The 11573-nt window shown below is 47.1% G+C and overlaps 1 protein-coding gene across 1 annotated transcript in view; it reads left to right on the plus strand.

Moving 5' to 3' along the window:
- Positions 1-10611, plus strand: part of LOC119401359 (uncharacterized) — a 127964-nt gene extending 117353 nt beyond the window's left edge. Inside the window, exons 5-7 of the mRNA XM_037668085.2 lie at positions 1720-1793; positions 6837-6920; positions 10366-10611. Of these exons, the coding sequence (XP_037524013.1) occupies positions 1720-1793; positions 6837-6920; positions 10366-10493 (286 nt within the window). The 3' untranslated portion in view covers positions 10494-10611. The remainder of the gene's footprint in view (positions 1-1719; positions 1794-6836; positions 6921-10365) is intronic.
- Positions 10612-11573: the final 962 nt, after the last annotated feature.

Below are 11573 nucleotides of genomic sequence, written 5' to 3' on the forward strand. Positions count from 1 at the left end.
GCGATCTCTTGTATTCCATTTATTTTTGGTTAACACAGCGACCCGTTTGCCCTACTTGAAAGCGGCCGCAGCTAAACGAAATCTTATACACCACACACGTACGGCAATCAGTAAATTTGATGGTATGTTTCACAAAGCAAACATCAGTCCGCTTCTTGTCTGTCACCCGCTCATTCTTTCTCTGTACTGCGACACATATCTTGCCTATCGCTTATTGGCAGCCGTAAAAACAACATTAACGCCGTATCTACCCCATACTTTCTTTAGCCTATGAGATACACAATGAATATAAGGAATACCTACGACGCACTTTTTCCTATTGCTTTCTACAACCATGATCGGACTTACAAAGTGGACTTCTTTAAGCGTTCAGCGACAGTGGCCACTGCCACGCGCATTACATCGATTCCCACAGTACGTGGGATCTGTCGGATTTTTTGCAATCTTAGAATGTTTCGACGAGAAATTTAACAGTGGTTTAGAAGATCTAGGAGAATATTGCCAGCAAACGTGGTTTCCCTGAAAGGTTAAGGAAATGTCTAAAAATTGTATTTCATCATTCTCAGGCAAAACGGCTGTTTGGCCTAGTTGGAAATTCTCAGGCAATTCTTTAGTGAAGTTAAGCCCGCCTTCTTTGAATTCGAATTGTTCGCTCACTGACGTAACCACCGATTCAAAGTCATCACCACTACAAAAAATCAAGTAATCGTCCACATACCGAAAGACCTTATAATACTATTACCTAATGCGTTTTATACACGTTTGTCGATCTTGCTAAGGTATAAATCACTAAGAATGAGAGCAACCTTAGAACCGATGCAAATGCCTGATTTCTGCGCATAAATGTCTTCCTTCCAACCTACCAGCGTCGATTTTAAGTACATGGAAAGGATTTCTAGAAAAGCCTCCGTAGACACACCACACTTATCGGTGAAAACCGTTTCCTGCACTTGTTCAGTAATACAATCTTTAACACATTTTAATAACCCTTCATGCGACAAGGAGTAATAAAGATCTTTGATATCGATGCCAAAATCTTTACAACCACCAGGGTTCTCCGTTGAGAGAAACTGTACTAGCGCCTGAGAATTATGCATGCGAAAAGTGTCTGGAAAACTCTGTGAGGTTAAGCAGTTCTGCACGTTATAGTAACAGCGATTTGCCAGGTGCCTTTTTCAGAAACAATAGCTCGAAAAGGAATCTCGTTCTTATGCGTTTTCGCTGAAAAAAAATAACAATTCTAAAATGAGCTGCCTTCTTGACATTACACGCTATTCTCTCAAGATTGTCTAAGAAAAAATCGACGGCACACTGCCTAACTACCGATGGTTTGAGTTTTACCGCCCTAAAATTATTTTTTATGGCTGTTAACGCTTTTCCTGCGAACCTGGCACAATTACGAAATACCTTTCCTTATCTGAAATTACAGGCCTGAGTTTCTTCTCCACACAGTACTGAACCAAAGGCTGGATAGGGTAAAGCTTAAAATAAAGCTTGAAATACCAGAGAGCTAGCTCAGCTCTCTTTGACAGAGAGCGGGATAGGGAACATTTATTAAAGTAATGTGAAATGGGAGGCTGCCTTGAGTACGGCGAATCGAGCATTCTCCCGCGTTTCCAGCAGCCTAGCGGTATACGCTCAGCTCGCTGCATGTTTTCAGTACGCCTCCTATTCATGCTCAAAGCACCTGCCTTGACCCCCATTTTTTCTTTTTTTCAGAAAAGGCCAGGTAACTCTTGACGCTGCCCCCTGCTACACGTGTAGAAACCAAGCAACGTTCGTACCAGAGAACGGTGAGTGTCTTCCAATTATGAGCAGAAAATTGACGACCCGTAATGGAGCCATTGAAATTATCATGTTGTGCAAGCCTCCTGAAGCATTCCACATGCGGTCCTGTATTTAAACGTCTCTTGCGTATTTTACGATGGTGATTCAAAAGAAAACGCTAACACTGAAACAAAAATCAGGTAATTTGTCCCAGTGACATAGCTGTAAAAGATTGTTGAATGTTTGGGCTGAGCTGACAACTGTCGCTTGGCGCTGGGTTGTTGTTACGCGATAAGAGTGTCGAATCAATAAAGACCAAGAATACATGAACAATGCAGCTCATGATGTTTTCTTTTGCGAAAACTCTCAGACCTGGTTGCAAACGCCACCGAGCCATTGGAAAGAACGTACGTTGTCGCCTCCGTAAGGGAAAATGGGCAGCACAAAGACACCCAAGGTCGCGGGCCTGCCATGGACACGGGCCTTGGGTGTCCGAAAATCGCGGGGAAGAAAAATCAGTTTTCCGACAATTATTAGTTTCAACATCCGCAGTGCCAAATGTGTGCTGCATCAAGCACTTTAGTCAAAAACGCAACTATAAGTGCCAGGAAAAAATAATTTTTATCAGCACGAATGGCGACAAAGGAGCAAACACAGCTGTAGTCACGGAGGCCTTTACTTAGGTATCTGGCAGCGGGGCACTCGCACGTTGGCGTTTGTGTGCCCTGGTGTATTTTTTTGTGTTTCTCGCGCTGCCTTAGCTGATCTCAGAGGCCACGAAGAAAGAAGCACGTGGCTGAGGCCTGCCGCGCATGCGCCGCAACCATCCCACCTGTTCACAAGAAAAGCTTCTGCTCTTTCAATGAAATCATTCAATCACTTGTTTTTCATTATTGATCGTGACATTTAATTGGCCCTTACCTTAAGTAAACTTATGATCCAATATCCTATATGTATCCAATATAACTCTTCACTAATTTCAACCAGAAACATCGATTTCGTACCAGTTTTATTTTTTTACAATACTTTTCCCGAATATTGGGAAACCAGCAGCAATTGCTCGACCAGAAGGGCTTAGAAGAGAAGCACGAGCGTCGCTTGTTGCCCATAAACAAGAAAGCCAGGCACACTAACCACGGTGCACTGGCACTGCCAGCGGAATTCTCGCCAGCCTGCCCCGAAAACATTGTCCATGTGATCTTGAGGCTGCGAATCGACGCTCATTAAAAAATAAGTTGAAACGGCTACAAGCGACCGGAAAGCAGAGCGAAAGCACCCTTGCTTTTACGGCGAGGAAGAGGATGCAGTTATCGCAAGGTTCACACGAGCCGGTGATTAGATCGCACGTGAGGCATCGCATCAGGCCGAACGAGTTGCCAACGCATCGCATCGTGCAGCCCCGTACACAGTAAAAAAAGTCACAGCATATCCACGGAGTGAATGATGATGAGTGGGCGAAGCTGCGGAGGTTCATCGGTAAACCGTGAATCTTCCGTGAATTCTGCCCAATACATCATGGAGAGGAGAAAGAGGGAAAGCGTAGGAGAGGAGAGGGCGATACATATCACGTACTGTCGCAGTGCATTGTCTTTAGGGAGCCTTCATGTGTGCACGCCCCCTCCGTTTTTAAGACTGGTTATGGGAGAGGGGAAGGGGAGAGGGGATGTGGAGAGGGGTATGGGAGAGGGTGAGTGGAGAGGGAAAGGGGAGAGGGGTAGATGACATGAGGAATGGTGAGGGGGAGTGGAGAGGAGGTGTGTGGAGAGGGTATGCGCATGCGCAGTAAGGGTGGTCACGCCGCACACCACCACCACCGGACAGATACTGCCGTTTACTGCCGGCTGCCGGGAGATACGCCGGACAACGGAGACGTGACAGGTTAAGAGGAGCTACGCCCCTAAAAAGCGATTTGACTCTTTTTTTGTGAGTTCTGACTTGCCCTGTATATGACTCTCATTAAACAGATTCCTTTAGAGGGACCCAACGAGAGTTAACGTGTTTCTTTTAAGAGGGTCAAATACGTGGAAAATCAGGAATCGCCCAAAAAATATGGCGGCTTCGCACTGCCAAGCCTGAAGGAAGAGCGCCTCTGGGTGGCCTTCCTTGTTTCTCCTCATTTTAGGGACGAAGTACCTTAGGGTCTCGGCTTGTCGGCGGTCACGGAGGAAGAAATCTTCCTCCGTGTCGGCGGTGCATCGTCGTGACCATTTGCTTGCCTGCATCTTCGTGTCCTCTCCATTTGCTTGAGGCGCTATTTTCTGCCTCCCATCGTGGGGGAACGGCTCAGCGCCCACACCGTGAGGCGAGAGAGAGCGAACGGCGCCCGTGGACTATGGGGACGCTCTTTCTGCGATGAACGCTGTGAACTACCGGCTCGCAAGGAACGAGAACGCGCCCTCGCCCGCGAGAGACAACGCCGGCGCAGGCAGCGTCTGCTAGCGAGTTTCTTGAAAAAACCAACTGCTGTCGCAGCACAACCCTTCACCGGCCACCCCATATATAGAGGCACTGAATCTTGACCTGCAATGCAGTGCCACTGGGAGATTTCTCTTGTGCGTAGTTGAACAATAAAGATTCGCAGCGTGCACTTTAACTGGAAGCGGACTGCAGGTCTCTGTGTCTCATCTTTCTTCTGTCTCTCATTGCCCATTAACAGTGACTTTGCTGTGGGAAACACGGGCGCACACTGCATGCTTCGCCCCTCCACAGGTTTCACGTTCGTGGAGCTGAAACACTTCCCTAGATGCTTCGGCCCTCCCCAAATTTTTCTTCTTCTCTTTCTCTCTGTTTCTTGTATCTCTTTTTTGTACCTGTTCCTTTCTCTCTCTCTCTATTTCTTTCTCTTTCTCGCTCTTTCTATCTTTACTTCTTTTTCTTCCCCTTTTCTATCTCTCTCTAATTTTTCTGTTTTTTTTTTTGCATCTATTTTTCGTGTCTGTTTCTTTCTTTCTATATCTTTCCGTCTTTCTATCTTTTTATGTATTTATGCCCTTTATTTTTCGCTTCTTATTTCTTGCTGTCACTTTATCTTTCTCTCTTTCTTTCTCTCTATTTTCTATCTCTTTCTTTCTGTCTCTCTCTCTCTCAAGTGTTCGTTTTCGTTTGACGCTCGCACGTCCTGTACACGGTAGCGGGGCAGGCCCAATTCCTGTGGCGCATAACCACCCGAGGAGTTTTGCACGACGGAACACAAGTTACCGATAGCTTATATCCGTGTCACACGGGTGTTTGGAATGTCTTCCAACCGATAGTCTATTGACTCAACGGTCAAGCAAGAGCTGCTACAGGGGACGTTTCGAAGGCCGTCGAGTTAATAGTCTGTCGAGCCAACGGAGCACCCCACAACTCTATCGAAACTTCGATAGCCATTGAGCAACGGAAGCTGAAACAGCGCGAACATGCCATGTCTCTGGCCGCAACTGAATACTTTGACAGGCCAAGCGCCATCGCGGGCGCCCTATCTTGACAGGAATTGGCAGACGGCCCATAGCCTTGTACGAGCGGCGTTCTTACCACCAAGCTTGCATGGATGCAATAGACTGCACGAACGTCGTTTCTCTCGCTGCAGCGACCGTGTTTGCTTGGGCGAGCGTTTTGTTGAGTTACGCAAGGTGGGATGCTAAAGGAGTAAACAGCTAGCCTTACTAAGTACGACATTTCAATGTGTTGCTATCGCATTCATTGCTTCACCCTCGCCGCAAGGTTGACTTTTACGTAATCTGCCTGGAGGCGAGGCGTAGTTTAAAGGGCCACTTAAGCATTCCGATTTTAAGGACGAGACAGTCGTTTCTTTCTTGCCTTCACTACCCTTTCTAGAGGCGCGATCTCCTCCTCGCCACTTCTTAACACGCAGACAGTGTCGACACCAAGTGTTGAGGCTACCACGATTTAGCGCCTTTCGGCTAAGCTCTGTTATCTCCGCTTGCGCAGTCGAGAACTCAATAAACGCTAGACAAACTTCGCGCGTTCGTCGGCAAGCTGAAATCACCTTACGCTCAATCCTTGTAACAGGTACTGGAAGTTCTATGTCGAGTACTTGCAAGCCTTCAGTATAGGTACCTTGACTCGACTGTCTACAGTGGAACGAGATACATCCGACTCGACTGTCTACAGTGGAACGAGTACTGTGGAACGCAGCAGTGTTTTTAAGCTCACGCGAATTGCTTGTATGCTCACTTCTTTCTATCTCCCTATCTTTTCATCCCTCAATCCCCTTCCCCCAGCGTGGGAGTGCAAACCGGACTCGCGTCTGGTTAACCTTCCTGCCCTTTCTTCCTCCTCCTCCTCCTCCTCCTCCTCTTCAATAAACGAAGTGAAATCAGTTGATCGCGCACGATAGTCACGCGAGACAAGGTAGAAGCGACTGCATGACAAAGCAGAGTAGGAGATAATTCCCAAATAATATCCCTCCTATGTGTACCAATCGAGAGCTCATTGCCTAATGGCGTCACGAATTCTGCGGAAAAGACGGAACACGCCGGAAGATAATAACACGCTCGTACTTTGTATTTCCAGAGGTTGCTTAGGGGCCCTCTAAATATTGAAGCGAGGGTCAGCACGAGCGCTTTCCGCTTCTTGTATCACCAGCGTCGTGACGGCTAGTGCTCGCGGGCTTCGAAAGAACCACGAGGTTAAAGCGTCGTGCTAGAGTAAAATCCTTCGATATCTCTATCAGTGCTGCACTTTTCAAGCCAAACTACACATTTTTTTTAGTGTACTTGGACTGTATGTTTTCCCCGGTAGTATGTTGTTCATTTTCGCGTTTTTGTTCGAAAGCGTATGAACAAGGTTCTTCTGTATATACTTGCGCTAATATACCTACAGTTAGCGTTTGATTAGGCTTTCCAATAGAGTTATTGGATTCGAGCATGCCAGTCCAAGTGAGCAATGAAATGTAACTTCCGTCAGAGTTTGTCTACATATCTATGAAAGGATTGCAGACAGATCAACATTTTCGAAACAGTCATAATCCCTTGTATAGAGTGCCAGAAATGTCTGTTTGCAGTACGTATTGCTCGGAATAGCAAAATAATTACTTTCGGGCTCATGCTTTGTTTTTGTTTTTTCAGATGGCGTTCCTCAAGAAATATTTTACGCCATTTACGTAGACTGTACCACGTGCACCATTCTTCGGCACCATTATGCTGATAACGGTCAGTCTGAAAAAAAAAATACAGCGATTACGACGCAGTGATGATAAACGTGTATAAACAAAGTGATAAACGTTTGTGCGTATGCGAGCTAAGAAAATCCCAAGTTGCCCTCACACTAGAACTCGTTGTTGGGCTAGTTGGTGCATTGCATCAAGGCCGCTTTCCTGTCTAGCCGCTTTCCTGTCTCCTTCACCGTTTCCTGTGTTCGTCTGTTTTCGGCTGAGTATAATTCCTTGATGCCCTCACACCATTTCACTACCCCAGGTGAGATGCACAGAGTAGATTAAAGAAGCAAGAAAAGTTAAGCGGGGCTTCTACCACGAAACAGAGTCATTTTGTCTACATGCTTTCGCGCTTAACAAGTTCGGACTTGGGAGGTGAACCATCCTCTTATTTTGTGATAGTCTGCAAAACATTCAATTGTGCGGATATGGTGATTTCTGTTCATGAGTCTGTGTTGTGTGGGGTCCGCCGTCTACTCCAGAGAATGAACACTCGCCGGTTCACTAAAAAACAATTATTAGTGAAAACTATAACGGTAAGGCGGGAGGGGCAAAACACAATATAGAGCTCAGGACCTAGTTCGACGCGCAACTTCCGCGCCGGTCCCGCTAGCCTTCACTCTAAGAAAAAAATCTAGAATTTGGGGAATATTTCTGCTACACAACAATAATCGTCATCCACCTTGTGTACTTTCCTCGCCTTATCACCGCGGTACCGGCACTTGCTGGTCACGAACGGCGCGCGCGTTATCAGCGTGGCATAGCATTCTTGATAGGAAACTGACGAGAGCCGGGTTTTCAAGAAAGGGAAACGCGAGCAAGCCAGATGACGATTATTGTTGTATAGCAGAAATACTCGCTTTCTTAGAGTGTTGGCTCCGGCGGACTGCACGCCGCACACACACGCGAACCTCACGGCAGTTCGTCGGCAACTCCCCCTTGGCCGCTCGCCGTGATGAAGCATGTCTCAATCCGAGCGCATGCGCAGTGGCCCTCGCTGCTGGGTCTTATTACGTCTGGCGCAGTCATGGGCGAGGGTGGTGATTGGCTGGTTATCAAGGGTTTCCTACAGTGGGTAAAGCCGAACGAGATTTTTTTTTCTAAAGCGTTGTCCCTCCTTCGAAGCATCATGCGCAGTGCGTTATCCTTCTATGTAGAGGTGGCCACACGATGGCGGCTTATTGCCAGATCTAAATTAAACAATATAGAGCTCAGGACCTAGTTCGACGCGCAACTTCCGCGCCGGTCCCGCTAGCCTTCACTCTAAGAAAAAAATCTAGAATTTGGGGAATATTTCTGCTACACAACAATAATCAACCGATTATTTCTCTCTCCTAGTCGTACCGCTGGATTCATGAATTCATATTTGGTCTGTCGCGAAATCGCGACATCAGGGTAAATGAGATCGAGGTTTAGATTTATTCGGCATTCATGTTTGTTTGGAAAGAGGATTGTCCGAAAAAGGTTCGGCAGCTGTCAGACTATTGTAACACAAAAAGGCGGAAGCCTTGCCTTGCCGCACTCATGTAGGGCAAACATTTCACTCAATTGCATCATTAGCCATTGCTTCATCGCCGGACGGAACGAGATTGTCGGACCGTATGCCGTCGTTACGGTTCCTGGACAGTGCTGTCACATTAATGGACGTGATCATTGCATTGTGGTCCTGCAGCATTTCGCAGTATCGGATCTCCTTGTCCTCGGCATCGCGTTTTTACAGGCGCAAAAGCACGACCAACGACACGCGCTTCTTCCTCAGTGACATACTTGCGCAGGCGTTCCCCGCGATCAGTAAAGGCATGCGCGCTCTATCCCTCGCCTCCTTGCCGCCGACTAGCGCCGCCGGCAACAGCCAACGCCGCAGCGCCGCAGCGGTGTCGAGTGGTTAGCGGGTCCACCTCCGATCAGGGAGGTACCGGGTTCAATTCCCAGTGCTGCCGGGCACCCACCGGTTTTTCTAATAGGGAGCGAATGCACTGGGGCCTCTTATTCGGTGTTTTGGGCACTCACTTCTCGAAGAAGTTGGCCTGTCCTTTCTTCTTTCACGACCTTTCTCTTTCCCACGACGGCGCTTAGCCGTGCTCTCTTAGGAGTTGCAGAAATATGCGTCTGTATTATCGCAAAACCACTACTACGCCGCAGTATGCAGAGTATGCATACTGTTAGTATGCAGAGTAAAGCCGGGAGGATTGGTCGGCTGCGCGCGCACGCGTTTTGAGGCGAAGGTTGCTATGAGTTATATATTTCGGTGGCGGCGTTGTCGTACGCGAAAAAACCTTGAGCGTACAGAATTGGGGCCGTCGACGGTGCGCCGGTCACATGCGTACTTGTTGAAGTTGAAGTTTATTTCACCACAGTGTTACACATTTTACATTTTTGCAGACATTCATGAAACAAAGATACAATGTGCGGTGTGGAATGTGGGAAAAAAGCTGCGATACAAACGCAGCTTGACTAGCCCCACATCCCAGCAATACAAGGCAGAAAAAGTGACAGCCACCTCAACGAGTAAACGGACACAAATACGTAGTTTAATGTGGCACAATAAGAAATATAATTACATACAAGAAATTTAAAGAAATGTAGACAGGATTGCACTCGATGAAGAAATACGAAAAATAGAAATAAGCAAAACATAAAAAAAATCTTCGGAGCAGCCAAAATTTGTGCCATATATTTATTCCTTTGTTTTCTTTGCGTCTTGTACGTAAAGAAAGATTGGACATATCGTTTAACGGCGTCGTTGAACGATAATTGGTGCTCTCCCAATGGTGGTCTTGTCGCGATCAGCCGTTTCTGATGTGACAATCTGATCTTTTATCGAGGTCGCTTTTCATTTCACATTGCCACGTTTCATTATGGTCTAGACATGAACGCATGACCTCACGCTGCGGCGCCGGCGCCGGAACGTCAGTCATTAGGCACGATGCCAACCGCGTAGGCGCGCGGCCTCCCGTCCAAGCAGAATAATTTCGCTTGCTGCGTGGATAGTAAGACAGAGATAAATATGATAGAAAGAAGGACAGGAATGTAGTTGGCCAGGCGCCCATACGCCAAGCCTCGTTTACCCTCTTTTTCCCGATTGGAGAAGGGCTCCTGTCTCTTTTTCACTCGCTCACAGCTGTTTCCGCACTCATTTGCGGAGGATTGTTTTCTCATCAAGGCATGGGGACACGCACACACACATGCCCACATCAACACATTACTATGTTATGTAAAGCGAGAGTCCTTCTGTATCAGGACTCTTGTTCTTGTCTTGTATGCGTATACTGACGCCTGATTCATAAAAGGCAGACATTGTTTTGAATAAAACCACGCATGGCAGTGGGCGTTTGTGCTGTGGTGAGTATTATCGGCGTGCATTGTGCGCTATTTGTGCTTACGTTAAATGTTAGCCAGCGTTCCCTCAACAAGGTGCTCTTAATGCGTCGTTCTATCCGCAGGGTACGGCTGTTCCTTCTGGCGTCGCGCAGACACCATGCACGAACCAGCAGACTACTGCGACTTCATCTACGACGAGAACTGCGGCACGGCACCCAAATACGAGATATACGATGCGTCCTGCATTTAAACGACCTCCTCTCCAATCGTCGTTATGGTTGTGGGCTATAACGTTACACTCGTGGATTCCGATGGTCTTTGAAAGGGCGGTAACTCCGTGCAGTTGGTTATGCGTGATCCTCTAGAACAGCGTGGAAACAAGGAGCACACCTCTGTGTCTCTTCACATCTGTTCGCCTCCTTTCATTATTGAAAGATGTACAGGAGAGGCTGGTACCTTTGGGGCGGCCCCGGCAACTACTTCTCGCTTAGCAAACGAAACATAAGATACAAAAACATTCACTGCATATCCAGGGGTGAATGCTGAAGAGCTTGGGCGAAGCTCCTGAAGCAATCATGGTTACACCGTGAAATCTTCAGTGGTTTCGCCCAGCAGTAATCAAAGCGATAGCCCAGTACATCATCAAAGACGTGACAAACACTGTATATACTTATACAAGAAATTTTATTAATCGTAAGTGGTAGCTAGACGTGGCCTCCATTTCCCCTTCATTATAACGTCTTTATGGTCGGTGAAGTGATGGATCGGTGATGGGTCGTAGTGGGATGTTTGCAAAGACGAAATAGTGGGCAGTTTGCAAAGGTGGCTTCCATTCCCCCTTCATTACAGTAAAACCTCCGTGATACGAATCTCGTGGGGTTACCCAAAATATTCGTATCATCCGAAGTTCGTATCACCAGAAAACATGGAAAATTAGTATGCGACCAAACAAAGTTGGCATACGTTTTGATAATGTTTCTCAGGGCTGCAGCGACGTCATAAACAGCTCTGAAGGTTTGCCAGTAAAGTTTTTAGACGTCAACGATCATACTTGTACTCGTAAATATACGGTGCATGCGCGTGTGTGTAATTAATGAACCAGATGTGTTGTACCCCGTGACCGCTGGTAGGCCCTTCCTAATCTTTCTACGCTTTTCTGCATGACAATAAAGTACGGCGGCGAAAGTGACTTAAGAAGCGCTTTGCACACGATAGAGGCCAAGCTCCTTCGCCAAGACCGTCCGCTTCGTCTCTTGGGGTCTTCCTCCACGTTCCATGGGACTTCATGACGGACCCGCAGCCCGAATTTCAGTCTTGCTTCATAGAACGT

Source organism: Rhipicephalus sanguineus, chromosome 8, assembly GCF_013339695.2.
Source record: "Rhipicephalus sanguineus isolate Rsan-2018 chromosome 8, BIME_Rsan_1.4, whole genome shotgun sequence".
NCBI lineage: Eukaryota > Metazoa > Arthropoda > Arachnida > Ixodida > Ixodidae > Rhipicephalus > Rhipicephalus sanguineus.